Source organism: Eretmochelys imbricata, chromosome 5 (assembly GCF_965152235.1).
Source record: "Eretmochelys imbricata isolate rEreImb1 chromosome 5, rEreImb1.hap1, whole genome shotgun sequence".
NCBI lineage: Eukaryota > Metazoa > Chordata > Testudines > Cheloniidae > Eretmochelys > Eretmochelys imbricata.
This window is the reverse complement of record NC_135576.1, coordinates 58,354,635-58,373,887: the sequence shown is the minus strand read 5'-3', so window position 1 is coordinate 58,373,887 and position 19,253 is coordinate 58,354,635. Positions and strand designations below refer to the sequence as shown.

At 39.4% G+C, this 19,253-nt stretch overlaps 1 protein-coding gene across 3 annotated transcripts; it reads left to right on the top strand.

The window, feature by feature from the left end:
- Positions 1-1,906: 1,906 nt before the first annotated feature.
- ARRDC3 (arrestin domain containing 3) lies at positions 1,907-18,101 on the top strand. 3 transcript variants are annotated; one of them, XM_077817183.1, is made up of 8 exons: positions 1,909-2,426; positions 6,547-6,628; positions 9,092-9,239; positions 10,461-10,563; positions 10,890-11,146; positions 11,659-11,821; positions 12,668-12,822; positions 15,395-18,101. In XM_077817183.1, the coding sequence occupies exons 1-8, from the start codon at positions 2,147-2,149 to the stop codon at positions 15,449-15,451; spliced, it is 1,245 nt and encodes a 414-aa protein (XP_077673309.1). In that variant the 5' UTR covers positions 1,909-2,146; the 3' UTR covers positions 15,452-18,101. The 3 variants fall into 3 exon arrangements, with proteins under 3 accessions (XP_077673310.1, XP_077673309.1, XP_077673311.1); XM_077817184.1 differs by lacking the exon at positions 15,395-18,101 and having other exon boundaries at positions 1,907-2,426; positions 12,631-12,810; XM_077817185.1 differs by lacking the exon at positions 9,092-9,239 and having other exon boundaries at positions 2,370-2,426.
- The last annotated feature ends 1,152 nt before the right edge of the window (positions 18,102-19,253 follow it).

Sequence of the window (19,253 nt, the reverse complement as noted above, 5' to 3'; positions counted from 1 at the left end):
ATCTGCACATGGAAGAAACTGTCTGCACACATATTTGGGAGTAGGGGAACAAAACCACGAGGAAAGGGATGAAATAGCATTGCAAAGTATCTGTGTAAGTTCCCCCTATTTACCACAAGATGGTGCAGAAACATAAAATGTATTAAGAGACTGGAAGGAAATAGCACAAAGTGTCCCAAACTAAACAGCATGAGAATTTCCACCAGGTGTCGACCAAAGGAAAATGCAAAACACTTACTTAAGAAAATAATATAGGCACAATGCTACAAAGCGAAGCTGTTTCTCTGAACTTTATTTTAGATACATAATTCACAGAACCAGAGCAATATAACTGTCAACACATATTAATCTAAAAAAGAAGAGGAGTACTTGTGGCACCTTAGAAACTAACAAATTTATTTGAGCATAAGCATCCGATGAAGTGAGCTGTAGCTCACGAAAGCTTATGCTCAAATAAATTTGTAAGTCTCTAAGGTGCCACAAGTACTCCTTTTCTTTTTGCGAATACAGACAAACACGGCTGCTACTCTGAAACATATTAATCTGTTTAACATTAACCATTTAAATTACATATCACGCTGAAATGCTTATTTCAATAAACAAGGGACTAGAAAAAGAAATGTAGCCTTTAATTTAATCTAGACAATTTGGTCAAGCAATGGCAATATTCCCCCTACTCTCTCCCCCCCCCCCCCCCCTGCAATCAAATGTTACTGTATTACAAATACATTTTAAAATGTGACAATAAAAACTTCACCCTGCTTGATGTTTAAAAAGTTGTTTTGCACAATGCTTTTAGATGCACTAATTAAGGCATGCCTGATGCTTATGTTTCGGGTTGCTTTTTTGAAGTCTTTTAGCACACAAATGTGCTATATTTTTTTGAATCCATGCAAGATATGTGGAAGGCTTTGCTTAATTTCAGAAGTCAGTGTTTTAAACTTTCTGTTCTTTCATCTATATATCAAGTTGCACCAGTTCTCATAGAATCTTTATTTTTAAAAAAATCTGTCTGATACATAAACTCATGCCAAACCTTTTTGGGGGATTTTAAACTCAGCTGTATTCCTACAGGTGGCACAGGACACAGAAGTAGAAATAATCTGAATGAAAATTGTAGATTGTGTCTGTAATTGACCTAATTGTGTGTAAGGGGTAAGCACGGAGGCTCCCTTTTCCTGTTAAAAATCAACTTTTTTTTTAAATTGCAGGAGTGGTCAGAGAAATCACCAGGGGAATAGGTTGAAATTATGTGGGGTTCTTCTCTTGGTCTCCAGCACCAGATTGAACTGAATGGGAAGGATGGAAGAGGGATTTCGCTGATGCTGGTGGAGTTCATCCCACTCTCTGGCTGGTGCTAAACCATTACTGTCAAGATTGACTTTTATTCCTGGCTCATTGAAATACTCTGAACTGAAGAGCAAATATTTTGCCTTCTGGAATGCACCAGATGAATTAAATGAACTAGCCAAAATCTCTTCTTTGGGATGAAGGATGTCCCAGACCCCCAATATGTGCCTTATTTCTGTCCAAATTCCCTCACCCCCATTCCAGCACAGCATTACCCAGAAGCAAATGCTTTAGGAGGTTTGGGCTTGTGGCTGTGTCCTTAATCTGCTGTTTGAAGCTCTGGCTCTCAGCCCACTCTTTCCCCTATCCTTACTGCCATAATAAAATGCTGCACGCCTGCTATTAGAGGTTATTTGGTACTAATCTGCAGGGCTTGTTAAAAGAGTTTAGGGTAGCGAGCCCATCAGGGGAGACACACAATGGAGAGGACACTAGCTTCTGCTCCACAGCAGGCTCGTCTTCTATGCTACACCTATAAGGGAAGCAGCAGCGGCCCGCTCATGCGCACTCCGGTTGTTTTTCACAAAGCTAGTCTTAAGTGAGCTGGCAGGCTGCAACCAGCCCGTCTTTGTAGAGAGACCACAGAGCTGGATAGTAGCTGTGAACAGCATCTAGTGCTGTTACTTTTTAGCAATCCCAATGAAGTGTTTGTAGAGAATACACTGATCCTGCCTGCAAGCTTTTTGCACGGCAGAAGTATCGATCAGTGTAAAGTGAAGATCACATTTCATATGAGATCTTGACTTCCGTTGTTTTTTTTTCTTACAATATATTTTTATAGACTTTGTTATAAAACATGGTGCTGGGAAAGGTGAAGAGTTTGACAATAAGCTTTGACTGTCTCAATGACAGCAATGTTCCCGTCTATTCTAGTGGGGACACAGTCTCAGGAAGGGTCAATTTAGAAGTTACTGGGGAAATCAGAGTAAAATCTCTTAAAATTCATGCAAGAGGACATGCAAAAGTACGCTGGACAGAATCTAGAAATGCTGGATCCAACACTGCCTATACACAGAATTACACTGAAGAAGTAGAATATTTCAACCATAAAGACATCTTAATTGGGCACGAAAGAGGTAAGTCATTTTATTACATTGGTTAAAATTATATACAGTCGTTTTGGATGCAAGAGGGTACGGCTTTGTATCTTGTTAGTTATTACAACCTGTTTATTTTTAAATGTATAGGTATTAAAAGCCAGAACAAATACGAAAGTAAAAGTGCAATGCTTCTTTGTGGGATTTAGATTTTGATTATACGGACATTTACTGTTAAAACTGCATTGAGGTGCATCTGCAAAGTGCCTACAAACAAGACTTTTTCCAACTACCTGCCCTTAAACAGAGCCTCTTTCATACGCACTTCCAATGCATGGGGATTTCATTTTTTTAATGTAAAAACACTTTTGTCCTATGGATCTGATTAGACATTAGGAGGCTTTTGCCTCCCTAGGGATTAAGAAAAACTGGAGCAGAAATCAGATGTAAATTATTTAGGGGTGGTTGGGTTTTTTTTGGTAATCTCATCATACATACTGAGATATAATGAATGCATAGAATTCTGCTTTTGACATTTACGGAAACAATCCCAATTTTCAAATTATATATTGATAATCCTTCAAGGATGGATAATTGTTGGCAGATAAAGGATTCCATGTGGTTTATTTTGACATATGCAGTCAGCACTCCACGTGTGTTTTTTTCCCTTTGCTTTAAACAAAAGTTAATAAAATACCTGAATTTTTTTATACACTAAATGTCAGTGAGACAGCTGTAAAGAAGTCTGTCTGAAAGGCCATTTAGAGTCCATTATTATATAATTAGGCCATCATTGCTAAGTTAGGGAGTTCTGGAACCTGCATTCAATGAAACCTACTGTGCTAGCCCAAATGGAAATGAAAAGTACTGTGGAAAAGGGTCTAATTTAGGTTAGGAAAAGGGAATAAAGCATTTTCAAGAGAGGAGTGGGTCTTCAGATTGTTCATCTATTGTTTGGATGGTTACATTGTGGAAGTATAGGAGACTAAGCTTGTTTTTCTGAAGTTTCCACCCTTTGTTAGAAGCGGTTCAATCCTGTTTGGGACCAGTACTGGGGAGTGGGAGGGGGTGCTTATTCTCCTCTTAGCAGATTGGTTTACACGCGTCAGGTGATGGCGATGACTTAATTCCTAGCACAAGAAAATGATGTTAGAAGTGTTCATGTAATTTTCTGCTGTTCTCTCTTTACATCTATATGCAGTATATTTGCTGCAGAGATGAGTGTATGAGTAGGGTATTTTCCCTCTTCCCTCCCTAAGAAATAAATATCAGTAAAGAAGTTATATAGTGTATGTTGCACTGACCCTAGATCAAATATTTTACACAGCCATGGAAAGGGTTTCAGTTACCATGGAGGAAGCAGGTAGATGTAATTGGTAGAGGCATAGAGGTAAAAGGCTCTTTATCTTCCTACCGTGCAAACATTTCATGCATGCAAAGTGCATTTGCCTTCTCCCCTATTTGCAATCCCAGAATTCCCCACCCCCGTCACAGAGAAGTGCAAAAATATATGCATGCTTCAGAGCAGAGTCTATGATCACAAGTATGTCCACAGAGGTTCCCAATGGCTGTTTCAAAAGCAAGAATGACTTTGCATGTGTGACTATATACCTCAGGTGTCTCTCCACCAGTACCATTCACATACCTCTATTTTTGGATGGGAAGCAGGAGACGGAAGGTGGAGTAGCTCTGCAAATGAGAAGCACTTGTAGATAAGCGCAGTGTGTGTTTGCGTAAACGCCGGTGATTTGTGCATTCACTTACACTGCGAGCTTGAAGCAGCTCAGCTATCCGCTCCCTGTGCAGCTCAGCCAGGGACTGCTGCTACTCTGCGCTGACTGGAAAGGGACTTTCAAAGATTTAGCTCTGGCGGCACCTCTCAGCCTAGCCTGGTAATAGAGACCACGCCCAGTGCTCACTCAGTCATTGGCCTAGTGGCGTTTGTTAGCCTGTTGCTAAGGCGATGCCAGCCGCTAATTGGAGGGAGGGAAGCCGGGTGGAGCAGGGGTGGCGGCGGCGGCGGCGGAGGCGGACGAGGACGTAGCTAGTAGGCTCCAGTTAGTCCCGGGTCGCAGCGTGCGGTGGCTGCTCGCTGGGGCTGGAATCCTCCCGGGGCCCAGGCCCCCTCTCCCCAGCGCTGCGGAGCGATCGGGGCCAGGTCCCCGGGGAACTGAGAGGCTCCACGGTGGGAGCAGGATCGGGCCTTCCCCCGCAGTCTCACTCTTAATGCAGCCGTTCTCCGTGCGGAGGGTGGCAGAGATTCCCCTCCCCCCCCCCCCCCCGGCGGCTGGTCCGGTTGCGGCCCCTCGGGCTAGACCCGCTCTGCGCTGCTAGCAGGGCCTCGGCCCCGGGCAGGCGGGAGGCCGAGACTGGAGCGGCTCTAGCCTGAGTACAGCGACCCGCGTGGCTTAGTCCCGGGCTGGCGGGTCCGGATCGGGGGGCGCCCAGTGATCCAGGCCACATGGGGGTGGGGGATTAGGGAGGAGAAGCAAATCCCCCACCACCACCCCCGCGGGCCTGCTCCGGCGCCCCCTGCCCACGCTTCGCCCTGGCGAACCAGCGTCCGGCTCTGAAAGCCCCGAGCCGCAGGGCTGGAGGCCGGCGGGGGAGCCCGGCCGGTAGGGTGGCGTTAGTGGGGCGCCGGGGCCCAGCCGGGCTGCAGTTTAGCTGCCGGCCCGCGTGGTGTGGGCTGGGATTTGGGTCCCTCCCGGCCCGTGGGGGGAGGCGGCACTGGGCGCCCCGCAGGCAAGGAGCACGGCACGCCGCTGCCAGGCAGCGGGCGGAGCAGAAGCCCGGGCAAGGGGCGGCCCCCCCCGGCCTGCCAAGCTGGGTTGCGCGTGGGGGAGGTGCTGAGCAAACGCGCTCGTGTAATGTATACGGTATGTATATGAGCGGCTGGCTGGCTGGGGAGCTGCTCGCGCCGGTTTAGGCCGGTCCTCTCCTGCTCTAGTCTGGTCTGTGATTGACAGCTCAGCACTTGTTTACCACAGCTTTGCTGCTGCTGCTGAGACTCAATGGGAGTGCTGAGCTGGCAGAAAGGAAGAGAAGGAGAGAAACTTCAGTGCCAGGAAATGATTAAAAAATAGAAAAGGATAAAGACTAAAATGCCCTTGTGAAAATCTAGGATGCAGTTTCTGGGACATTGAATGCTGGAGATGTGCATAAATCTCCCTTAGTAGGTGTAGATGATCTGATCCTGTAGATATTATACCTTTTTCATACCACTTTTGGTAAAGTGGAAGTCAAGAGTGCAGGGGTGTGAAGGACTCTCTCTTTTTCTGCCCCCTTTTTGGGGGGGAGCTATCAATCAGGTATATCTGTATTTGCCACAGCCTATCAACTCACTTAATTTGCATTTAAGTATTTATATTTAAAATAGGCTCCCCTCAAAATGAAAAATTTGGCTGTTTCTCAAGTTTTATAGTTCACAGTAAAATACAATTTGCTAGCACTTCCAGTGTAACATCACTGAATCACAGATAAGAACAAGGAAGGTCAGCTTTTCTGGAACAAGGAAAACTCTGATCCTCCCTGAATACCTATCTAAAGTTAAACATTTCAGATGGACTGGCTTTAAACAATGCTGATTATTTTGCAGTAGGTAGCCACCCTTCCACACCCTTTGATTTTGCTAGTACTTCCCACATCTCTTTACAGAACAGGATATTATTTGAGTCTAAGTTCTGAAGTCTGTTGCTAGGTAGGAAATAAAAGGAAGATGAATTGCTAAATTTAATCTTCTGGCGCAGACTCCATATTCAGTATAGGATGGGATTACTTTTTGAATATCATTAAGCTATTTCATTTAAGACACCTAGAAATTCTATTTGAAAAGTGATTCCCATTATAATTTTGTAATATGTTTAAATAGACGCTGGAATTGTAATAGTCATAGCCAAGCCTACGTTGAAATCAAGAATATTGTCTATTAAAATTGTGGCTAATATGCTTTTATGTAAACAGATTCTAAACGTGTTGCCTATATTTAACAATTTTTTGTTTTATTGAATCCAAATAGATTGTATCTTAGTAAGAAATATCACCATTCTTAAGAGTTTAGATGTTAATCCCTTACAATACAAACAAGAAACCTATGTAATATACTGTGGTGTGTAAAAAGTTAACAGATGGAATAACGTACTGTGTTTTTCCTTTCTAGATGATGACAATTCTGAAGAAGGCCTCAACACTATTCATTCAGGAAGGCATGAATATGCATTCAGCTTTGAGCTTCCACAGACGTAAGTACCACATGTAATACCAATGCTGTATGCAATAATGTTGAAATACATACCCTTATGAAAACAAGCACTCTATGGAAAATTCCAGTTGTGAAAAAATGAAAAAAAATAAAACCCTTTTCAATGGTGGTAGGGATTCCACTAAAACATGCTACAAGAACATAGTCCTATTAAACTATTAAAGAGGTTATTTTTATTCTAAGTGGCAACATTTTGAATATTAGGGCTATTAATTGAAGGGAAGCAATCATTTCCTTTTGTGAGCTGTTGCAAATGTAATGTGTGCCATTTGGTCATACCATGCAATGTTTTACTCGCTATACAGAAGGTAAAGAAACCAGTTGACCACTGGACCCTGCAAAGTTTCTGCTATCACTTCCTGCTGAATCCAGGTTCTACTGGAGCCTTGTAGATAAGCAGAGTTAGTGATAAGATAATTTAATACTGATCTGTTTGGGTTTGTTTGGAACAGATGTGACAGAGTGAACTACATCTAAACAGATGGGGATAGACACCTTTGAAAGTTTAGACTAGTAAATGGGGGCAAAGGGACATATATATTCCAAGAGGGTGGTTATGCGGAAAGCAGGGTAGAAACAAGCAGATGGATAGATAGCAGGGAACAATATTGGGTCAGGCAATGTTAATACTTTAACAAAATGTAATCTAGACAAGGAAATGGGATGTCCCTCTTAGAAAATGCTAAAATGTACATAAATGCAAATATGACAAAAAATATGGGAGATCTGAAATTATTTATACACAGGAGATTTCAACATCACAGGCTTAACTCAAATATCAGTGGATGCTAAGTAATGAGAGAGAGAGAGAAAGAGAGTGATCATAAAAGATCAGGAAAAACAGAAGCAGAGAGATGGAGACTTTCAATATAAAACAAAAGTACAGAAGTAATTGAGATAGGATATCCGAACTTGCATAGTATTTATCCAAGGTTTTCTAACTTCCACATTAAAACCAATGAAGTGCCTGATTATTAGAGATGCTGAGCACTTGCATTTCCTATGGCTTTGATGGAACTTGCAGATGCTAAGCACTTCTCAGGCTCAGTTGGACTAATGTGATACTGTTGGAAATGCTATACTATGACTAGAAACATATTCAAAAAGACCCCTCTGGAATTCTAGGCACTGGGCACTCAGATGAGAACATCATTTATCAATATCTAGAATGTTCTTTCGACTCAAATCTGTCAAACTGTATTACACAGACTCTGCTTGTGTGTTCTCATTTTGCGAAAAATGTTTTTCCATTCTGTAATTGGGACTAGACTTTAGGAAAGTAATCAAGAAGTAAACATGATATGAGTGAACAACCTGAGTAGTAGGTTTGGAGTTCAAAAGCAGTGGTACTGTACTTAGGAGATATAGGAGTTTGAGACGGAAGAAAAGTAAATTATTACAAGATCTGGTCAAAAGAGTCTCTCCCGCCACTCCCTCCACCCCCGTGTTAATGACTTAAAAGCAGCCATGAAATTAGCTCATGATGAAGAACTTTAGAAAGAGAGAACTGATAAAAGCCTGAAGAGTAACTTAGTATAGTGAAGTGGAGGGTATAAAGATATAAAAAGCAAGAAATGGTATAAACTCACTGGTTAAGTGCTAAAAAATAGGGTGATGATAAGAAACAGGAATGATGGATAAAAGCCTTCAACTTGGGTTTTAATAGCACTGAGAAAAAGTAAGCACACTTCTCAGATGTGCAGATAGGTGTCAAACTGTAGGTTGAAAGAAATTACTCTAGCACTGCATAAGGACAGTGAGGCTGTGTTTAATTCCTGTTTTTTTTGTGTGAAATTCTAGGATACAGAAATACAGAAGTACAATTCAGGAAATCAGAATACTGCGGATTTGAGGCTCTTAGTTATTTTAGAATGTTAGAGAAATATAGGGATTGGTCAGGTAGGTTTTTGGAGTGTCTAAACTAGGTTGTCTTGAGCTAAAGTCAACTACAAGAACAAGAGGTTAAACTAGATAAGGAAGAATCGGACACGATAGGAATGTAGGCACAATTAAACTGTACCCAGAGTAGTTAATCTACAAAATAGACTACCACAGATAGCAACTGGAGCAATTAATACTAATTTTAAAACAGTTGTTAGCCTTACTTTGTCCTAGAACTTAATATATTCCAGATTTAAAAGTAGCTTCTTGTAAGTTTAAAGGAAATATGTATCCTGGTGGCATGTTCCAGCAAAATTCCTATGATAATAGTGAAAATTTCAACATACCTACTGTAAAATGAATTAAAATTCAACTACAGAGATTTTTTCTCCCAAACTTAATCCCTTTTGAAATATGGAAACTTTGCAAATAAGTTATGCTTAAATATTATGCAGCATAAACAATACAGTACAACTTATTGATTCTTATTCTGATCAGTTGTATCACTATTAGAAAGAGAGTATAAAGATTTACTCAATTTTGACCTTTGTGTCCTGCACAGACCACTTGCTACCTCATTCGAAGGCAGACATGGCAGTGTGCGCTATTGGGTGAAAGCCGAATTGCACAGGCCTTGGCTTTTACCAGTAAAATTAAAGAAGGAATTTACAGTCTTTGAACATATAGATATCAACACTCCTTCATTACTGGTAAGAATTAACAGAATTACTGATTGTTTTGTTTTTTTGGCATACAAAAAAAGTATAACTGAAACAACATCAAAATCTTCAATTTTTACTAATATGCTCGTTAAACTGCAGCTATGCTTTAAATACCAGATTTGAGCAACTCATAATAGCTGACATTTTGAAAACTAATTTCAAGTACTTGGAGTTGCTTATTTTTAAATTATCTACATTTAACTTAAGCTGTGAACTGCATACATAATAAACTATGAAATCTCTCTTTCAAGAGAAAATTGTATTAACTGTTCTTTGTTGATTTAATAAAGAATCATTTGTTTTCTGAGAAGCAGTGTTACTCCTATGAATCTTTCAACAACAGACTGCTAACTTAAAAATGCAAAGTAAAATTGTACTACAGTGCATTATTCATAACTTCAATATGGATATTGTCTGCCAATGGGGAGAAATTATCACTATTCTGTAGAATATTTTTCTTAAATTTTATTTTACTAAATTATTTGGATATTGCATTAAGATGTTTTCCATGAGGCACTCATTTCAATCTGGCCTAAAATCCCTTTTCTTTTTTGCTCAAATGGCAATGTAGGCAATAAAATAAAGTCCATTGAAATAGGTTTCTTTTGTGTATGGATGAAAAAAATCTGATTTTTCTTAGATGATTCAGTGGGCTTTGGATCAGGGTCTTAACCCTAATCTCATGTAAGGCAACAACAGAAATACCATTGATTTAGATGGGAATGGCAGCAGGATAAATCTAGAAGGAAAGGAAATGTTAATATTCAAGTAGTCAAGGTTTGGGTTTTTTATTTATTTTGCAAAAGTAAAATGGAATGTGGGAATATGTCTTAATTACAGTTTATTATATAGAAAGTAATACTGACAGTATGTTGTGGAAATATGGGCTAAAAACCACTAATCGTCACATATACAGTATTTTCTGATTTAAATTAAGTCAGAGTTGAGGATGAGCATGACATGGGTAGCTCTTTGGTTAATTACCACCGCTAGTGCAGGGATGACTTTTTAGGACAAAACTTGCTTGCTTTACTTACATAATACTATTGAAGTGAACAGGACTATTTTCATGAGTAAAACAAGCAGCAAGAGTTGGCCTTTAAACTCCAATGGTTATTTCTCTATGTTGACTAAAAGATATGCAGAGCTACTTCTGTTCTGCACTGAACCCACATTTAATCATGGGTATCTATTATTGTTCTTTTGCAGTCACCCCAAGCAGGCACAAAAGAAAAGACTCTCTGTTGTTGGTTTTGTACCTCAGGCCCAATATCCTTAAGTGCCAAAATTGAAAGGAAGGGCTACACCCCAGGTACGTAGCAGAACAGTTATAAAACCAAAAGACTTTTTTTAAAAAAAAAAAAGTACCCTTTTACATGTATAGCATATGTAAATAATATGTACTTGTGAGAATAGTGTTAATCAAAACATAACGTGCAGTAGCTGTCTTCAAGTTGTTATAGTACATAAACTGCACATTTTGTGTTGTTTGCTTATGTTGTGCATGATTCTGTTTCTTTTGAAATCAATGGGTGTTTTGCCAGTAAGTTCAGTAAGAGCAGCATCTGGTCCATTGTAACCATGTTCAGATTGCTATATGATATAACAAGAATAATATGAAATTCGGTTTTGTTCCAGGTGAATCGATTCAGATCTTTGCTGAGATTGAAAACTGCTCTTCCCGTATGGTGGTGCCAAAGGCAGCCATTTACCAAACACAGGCATTCTATGCCAAAGGAAAAATGAAGGAAGTAAAACAGCTTGTTGCCAACTTGCGTGGGGAATCCCTGTCATCTGGGAAAACAGAGACCTGGAATGGCAAACAGTTGAAAATTCCACCTGTTTCCCCCTCTATCCTTGACTGTAGTATAATCCGTGTAGAATACTCACTAATGGTAAGTAAAATGCTTAGATTGTCTCAAAGCATATATGATATGAATAATTTTCAAGGTGACATCCACACAAGTTTGAAACAAACTTAGATATTTTTAGCTAGTTGGCTGTGAAACCTACATATCTTCAGCAGTAATCTTTGCTGCATTATAATGAATAGTTTAAGTTCCAAATGCACGTCACAACAGGAAATTTACTAAGGGTGATTGGTTAGAACCAGGGCAAATCTTAAAATATTTGCCTGTCAGCTAAGCAGATATATAATGTAAGCGAAAGACTTGTGCAGCTGGGCTCTGATGCTGAGAGATAATGAGAATCCTCAGCTTCCATTTATTTTGGTTGGACTTCAGGGAGGTCAGCACTTTTCAGGATTGAGCCAAAAGGAGGAAGAGAAGCAAGACCCATGTGGATCTTAGAGCAGAATTTAGCTCACTAAATCAGACAAAGGGCTCATACAAAACCTCAAAGACCATTTGTTTCAGGATTTAATCATGGTCTTTCTGTCACTTTTTAGGTGTATGTTGATATTCCTGGAGCAATGGATTTATTCCTTAATTTACCACTTGTCATTGGTACTATTCCTCTACACCCATTTGGCAGTAGAACGTCAAGTGTAAGCAGCCAGTGTAGCATGAATATGAACTGGCTTGGTCTGACACTGCCTGAAAGACCTGAAGGTAATTTGACAATACAACTCCCAAACAATTCACTGTTCCCTTGATTTTTTTTTTTTTACCTTAACACTTCACTGATTTATTAAGACCTAGATAATCCAGTCCCACAGTAAAAGACACAGGGCAAGAGGAAATCTTCTCAGGGTTTCTACCTTGTTGAGATCCCCTCCACATTATTCTACCATGGGGTTAGAGTTCCTTTTTGCCTCTTCTATCTGCCCCAACAACTGGCAGGTTCAATGGAATCAGTGCACACGATGTACAAAAGGACAGGGCCATCTGTGTGGAATTTGAGTACCTCCACACCTGCTCTGTCTGCGGCAGCACAGCTCACTGCAGCTATGCTACCAAGATCTCATTGTGACCCCAGGATCCTTGGTAGCAGATGCTTTGTGGAAACGTAACAGTCTATATTCCCTTTTTTATGGGGATTTTCCACATGACTGGAGGGGGGAATGATGTGCATCCCCATTCCATCCTTGGGTGTACCTAGTCTTCAGCCCAGCTCCCAGTATGAATCCCAGCTCATGGAGAGGCCCTGTATGGGATCCAGAAGAATGGAGGTTACCCTGCTCCCCCTTATAGAAAATGTGGGGTTTCCTGTTTGGATTTCAGGGAGACAGTCAAGCCAAAGTAAATGAAAATTCTCAACATGTCTTAGTGTAAACTTATTTTCTTAGTTTTAAGTTAATTAGTATGGACTGTTGTTGCACACAAGACAAACTAAAACACCTCTCACTGAGCACTTTTACCTATTAGTGCAAATTATAAAGTTTAATATTTGTTACGTTATGTATTTTGACATGCATAAGAACTGTTGTTCGAATTGCGTGTACCTTTTCCCTACAGCACCTCCTAGCTATGCAGAAGTGGTCACAGAGGAGCAAAGGCAGTCCAGCCTTGTACCCATAGCTGCTTGTGATGATTTTGAGAGGGCACTTCAAGGACCATTATTTGCATATATCCAGGAGTTTCGTTTTCTGCCTCCACCTCTCTATTCAGAGGTAAGCAAACAAAAATGCAGTTAGCCACAACAGTCTGTTTTGCGTTTTTGCATTCTCCATTCTAGTGGAGAAAGTTCAATAAGCAGAAAATGAGAACTTGTGTTCTACACCCTAAAATAATATAAATCACTAAAGAAAAACATGGAGCAAGATTTTCTTTCACTTACTTCAGAATTATGCTGGTGTATTTCATTCACTTCACTGACTAATGAAGATTTACATCAGTGTAGCAGACAGCATAATCTGGCCTATAAAGTGGTGGCTGCAAGTTCTTATCTCTACTTAAATAAAATGAAATCAGGCCACTTTTTTTTTTTTTATTTCAAGGTGCCTACATATGGATTTAGAGCTTAAACTTAAGACATCTAGCTCAGAAAATTTTGGCCCTAGTCCTATAGATCCTGGGGTTTTTTTTTGTTTTTTTTTTTTTTTCCAGAGCTCCCAAGCACCCATCTTACGCTAATGTAAGTAGGAGAGGTATTCCTTATGGTCTTTCAAATTTCTTACTGGAGTGAGCTGATTATTCTTTTATCACTTTTACTCTTGTTTCTGTTGGGCCAGTAACCTTGAGTCTAATAGTAAACCAGGACAAATAAATATTTATATCATCAGTCTTCATCTTATATCCCTTGATGTAGGCTACCCTCAGTTTTCACCATGTTTGAAAGGTAGTATATTCAGTGTGATAGTTTTATGTATGCTTCGGATCTCTTGAGTGTTAGCACAAGTGTCTGCCAAGGGGCTTCTAGTCTCTTAGGGGCTAATTCCATCAATTTTTTTGCAAATTATCCAAAATACTGATTTTTATACTGGAATCAGGTTTACAATACAATTACATTTGTAATATGTCCTTTGACTATCAGTAGGTACTTCAATAGTATGTAGAAAACCATAGTTTGATAGGAAAGGGGGCAGGGCTGTATTGGTTACTTTCTTTTATTGGATTACTAACATGTGATTCCAGTTTGGCCAGTTAGGCCTAATTGGACATAGCACTAGGTAAACTTAGCCACAGCACTAGGCCTGTGATTACAGTTTTAATTCTTTTGGTTGGTTACCATTCAAGTACTGAGTTGACTTTTTTTTGGTTTCTTGTTGATTTGGAAAGCATTTAACATTGTTTAGGTCCAGAATATCTCATACCTCCTTCAAATTAGTTTTTCTGCCTGCCATCTCAGGTCAGCTAATGCTGGCTATTTGGCTTGTCTCTTCCTATTCTCTGTAGTCCCTCTGATGCAGGGCTTTCATAAATCAGAATCCACTTTTGTAGAATAAAGCTTCCAGCTGAGAAGTGACATGCTTGGCTCAGGCTGATTTAAAATCTGCCTTAAATACAAGATTCTTCAATGCCACTTGGGATGGATTTTAAGCTTTATAAAACACCCTGGAATGAGCAGACAGTATCTGTGTCTGTTGAGTGATGTTTGTAACTGCAAGAAGGAAAACTATTCTTCTTTTATTCTGCACAAATACTTTTATCCTTTGTTAACATGTTACCTTCTTTAGCTGTACTTTTGTCAATTCTACATTATTAGTTTAGATTGTAGAATGGTAATACTCCATACCTGGAATACTAACAAATCAGCGGTGTTTTGATTTGTAATGCTGAAGACTCCAAACCAAGGATTTTGATCCACTATTGATTTGGGTATTGTTGATCCATTTTTCATGAAAGGAGCTCAAAGCCAGATTTTCATAGATATTTAGTTGCCTATATATGCAGAGAGGCACCTAGTGAGATTTTTTTCGAAAGGTCATAAGTTTGACTCCATTTCTTAAATAGTAGTGACAGGTGGCAATACTGTACATTAAAATATATATGTAAGATAACTAAATCAGGCATTCAGTTTTTCTTTTCAAGATAGTATGTTACAAAAAATGAGAAGCAGGGAGAGCAAGGCTACATGATCTTGAAACACCTCAATGGCGGAAATTGGTTAACTGTCAAATTGTTCTAAAATAGTTTTTGACCAAAACTGAAATGACTTACTGATAATTTCTCTGCTTTTTCAAGCAAAATGTCTGCATTTGATAAATCAGTGGAGTACATCAGTATAAGTTCATGAGTAATATTCAATGATAGCATTAGCAAGAAGTGTTTGTTTCATATATAAAATATAATTTAAGCAAACTATTCAGCACATTTCAAATAACTGAAAATTGCTTGTGCCTTACTAATGACACTGTGTAATGGGTTTTTTTTAATCCAATAATTTTCATTGTTTACATCAAGGATCGGCAACCTTTGGCACGCAGCCTGCCAGGGTAAGTCCTCCTGGTGGGCCGGGCCGGTTTGTTTACCTGTCGCATCCGCAGGTTTGGCCGATCACAGCTCCCAGTGGCCACGATTCGCCGCTCCAGGCTAATAGGGGCTGCGGGAAGCGGCGCAGACCAAGGGATGTGTTGGCCGCTGCTTCCTGCTAATATGGGACATTGGTCACCTGATCCAAAGTTCATTATAGTCAGTCAGCTAGTCACTTTCTATAGACTTTAGTGACCTTTAGATTGGGCACAGTATTTAACTTTTTTTTAAGTTGTAAATTAAATTTCTATTTTTTTTCCTTCCATTCAGATTGATCCAAACCCAGATCAGCCCACAGATGATAGACCATCTTGTCCCTCTCGTTGAAGGAATTATTCACTAGCTGAGTTGATTTGGATTTTTAGTCGTTATCTCTGCCGTGTTGAGGATCAAGGCGTCACATCAGAGATATACTTTCAAAGGAAGTGGTATTGCTCTTGCCTGTAAAACGGTGAATACGTGAAAACAACCTGTGACCATGCTTTTGAAGCCTACAACATCATAGGACTGCTCCACATGCTTGAAGACCTGAGCTTTTTTCCCTTTAAATACTGGCACATAACTAGGAGCAGCCTTATTAGCCTATGGTAATGTGTCAGAACACTCACCATGTTGTAAAAGAGGGATGACGTCCTCTTCTGATTTGAAAATTTGCACATGCACATTTCTTATGTTGTGCGGTTCAGTGTCACTACAGCTTTTTCTCATTTTATGCTGGACTGTTACCCCTTCTAACTTGTTTGTGGTCTGCACAACAAGGAGCAAAAAGAAAGCTTTGAAAACAAACTTTAAGATGACAAATGCACTGACTTTTTTTCTTTTAATTTAATGTAGCCTGGACTTTACCTGCATATGCACATGCTCAGAATTGTCCTAGTAGACTGATCGTGTATCACCTCTTCAGCTGTGGATTTATTTACGAACATCAAATGCCTTCAAGCCAATCCTTCTTGCTGTATGTTTTGCAGCCTACTGTAGTAGATAAGCAACAGTTATATGGGGGAAAAAAACAGAAGGAGAATAATAGACTTCTGCAAGATTGTATACCTTCTTGATTTCTTAAGAATTTGTTGCCTTTCTACTATTACCGCAAAGAAGCATTTTGTTACAGACTGCCTAAAATCACTTAATCTCAGGTGAACTCATCACTTGCCAAACCCTTGGAGAGCTGTGTGTTTGTTTTGTACTGTTACTTTTTGTTTGTTTTTTTTTTCCCTTTGGTTTTTATTTGAGAGGGGGATTTAGAAAAGGGACATGCCCATAAGTAACAAATGCACCCTTTTTATCTTTCTGCAACTTCAGAAGAGATTGGTCAAGTTTTTGAAGCTTAAAAGAAGGCAGCACCAGCAGACACCAGCCAGCAGTTAAGGAAGAGTTTAAAACAAGAAATAGTAATGTACTGTCCATGATTCATAGTGAGGTTTCTCAACCAGTGAGGGTGGAAAGGGAAATTGAATTTATTTTTATACATAGTTACTTAATCACCAAATCTATACATATATAGTGAATTTCTAGTCTAAAAGTATATTTTAAAGTGCAAGAAGAGTATAGGGTTGGTGAAATAGCTCAGTTTTTTGTGCACTTTGTATTGTGTTTATCTTCAGGGTTTACAAAATTGTAAAACAATAAAAGATTCTCAAAAATGAAACTGGGCCAGGATATCAAAATTACCAGCCCTACTAGAATATTAGCTAGCAGAGATTTGCCTTGATGATTGCATTCCCTTTCATGCCCTCAAACCTAAAGCATGTAGCCAAGCAAAAGGATTGTAACTGTACAGCCACATTATATGTAGAAAACTTCAACTACTTGAAGACTGGGGGCTTCCACCCTGCACAACGTGAAAGGGGTAAACTGTCAAGAGTATTTGGGACAAGGATCCAATGGTTCTCTGCCCATTAGCACAAGTATCCGGATGTAGGCACTAAGAATTTTGTAGGTTCATTTGCAAAAGCTGTTCACGAATAAACTTTTTTCAGAAAGAATTCAAGCACGATTTTTAACAAAAGTAGTGTTTCTTGGATTGGCTGTTTAACATTCATGTCTATTCTGTCATTTAATGCCATGTAATACAAAGTGGTTGAAGATAAAAGTTAAGTCTCTGGCATGGTGGAATGATGGAATGCTGTCTTGCTTTTAAGGCTTTATAAAAAACAAAATAGGCTTTTCCATAAGTGGCCTTTATAAAAACATGGAAAACACTTCATGTTTAAAATGACAGGGTGAAAAAAACCCAGTGAAAATATGAGTCACGTTTTAAGTGATTCAGTTAAAGGGTTTGGGCTTCAGCAGGCAAACTAGTATGCTGGATAATAAGGAAGTTGAGTGAATATTTTTTTTAATCTTACTAGACCATTTTTTTGAATGTCCCTCCGCCACAAAAAGGAAGAAAAACTGATGGGTTTGTTGGCATAAAAGGGCATTTGGTGGTTTTTCCTTTTTTTTTTTTCTTTTTTTCCTTTTTTGTTTGTTTGAAACAGACTAGGGAACAATTGTTGGATATGCATAGCATTAAATACTTATCACAATATAATGAAAAATGACATACAAAGCAGGATTGACCAATATCATAATTGGCACTGCATCAAAGTGTGATCAGATTCAAAGTTCTAAAAATGACAGTCATTTCCATTAAAGTATTTTACGCAATTCTTTAGAGGCATTATTTTCTTCTTGTTATATAAATATTGGTCAATTCCTGATCTAAAACATGAGCTTCACAGTTGTTAGCCCAGTATTCAAGATAGATTCCTGATTTTTGAATTAGGAAAAAAATGAGTAAAATCCAAAATGTTAAGAGAAACAAAGTGCAATATTAAATGTTTGCTTTATGGATTATATTCTATGGCTGTTTGTACTTTTTCAGTTTGGTGCTGAATATGTTCTTGTAGACTGATTTCAGAAAAAAAGTGGAAAACAACTTAATTTTTCCTATTGCTCTTCCTTGTGGAAAATAAACTTTTTTTTAACAAAAAAACCCTTTGTCTTGAGGTGCTTTATGTAGACAGCTACAAAAGTTTTTTGCTATGAAATTATTTGAGAGAAGACATGAGACTTACCACTTTACTATTTACATGACAAGCTAGGAAATTATAATCATAGGGCTCAGTCCTGAGATTGTCTTCAGTTTGAACTACTTATAGATATTTTTATTTAGGTCAGAAGGGACCATTATTATCATCTAGTCTGACTTCCTGCACAACGCAGGCCACAGAATTTTACCCACCACTTCTGCAAAAAACCTCTCACCTATGTGTGAGCTATCGAAGTCCTCAAATCATGGTTTAAAGACTTCAAGGACAAGAGAATTCTCCAGCAAGTGACCTGTGACCCATGCCCCATGCTACAGAGGAAGGCGAGAAACCTCCAGGGCCTCTTCCAATCTGCCCTGGGGGAAAATTCCTTCCTGACCCCAAATATGGCAATCAGCTAAACCCTGAGCATATGGGCAAGATTCACTAGCCAGATACTACAGAAAATTCTTTCCTGGGTAACTCAGATCCCACCCCATCTAATATCCTATCACAGGCCATTGGGCCTATCTACCATGAATATTTAATTACCAAAACCATGTTATCCCATCATATTATCTCCTCCATAAACTTCATCGAGTTTAATCTTAAAGCCAGATCGATCTTTTGCCCCCAATGGTTTGAGAGATCAGCCATTTAAACACCACAAGCACTAAGCTTCAGGCCCACTAGCTGCTGCTATGCAGCTATCCCAGTGACCTATCAAGACGGGTGGCAGTTAGTATATTGTACCCTAGTTTCCCCACATAGGAAAGCACTAATTTATAGCATACTAAGTTTATATATAGAGGGAGCCATAGTGGCCCCCTATTCAGGTTGCCTAATTTTTCCCAGCACCTAAATTTTACAGTTGCTTTTTGTTTGTTTGCGGGGAACGGGGGAGCACTAGTGCTTCCATGATTTGCATCTGGAACTTGGAAGAGCAGCAGATGATGTTGGGATCAGGAAGGTGCCTTTTGCTGCTCTCATGCATGTTGGGCAGTTATAAGCTGTTAATAATTCCCCTTTCCCATCTGTGTTTTGCTAAGTAGAGCTTGCTAGATACTGACCAGTAAAGTTCCCTCAGGTTTCAGAGTAACAGCCGTGTTAGTCTGTAT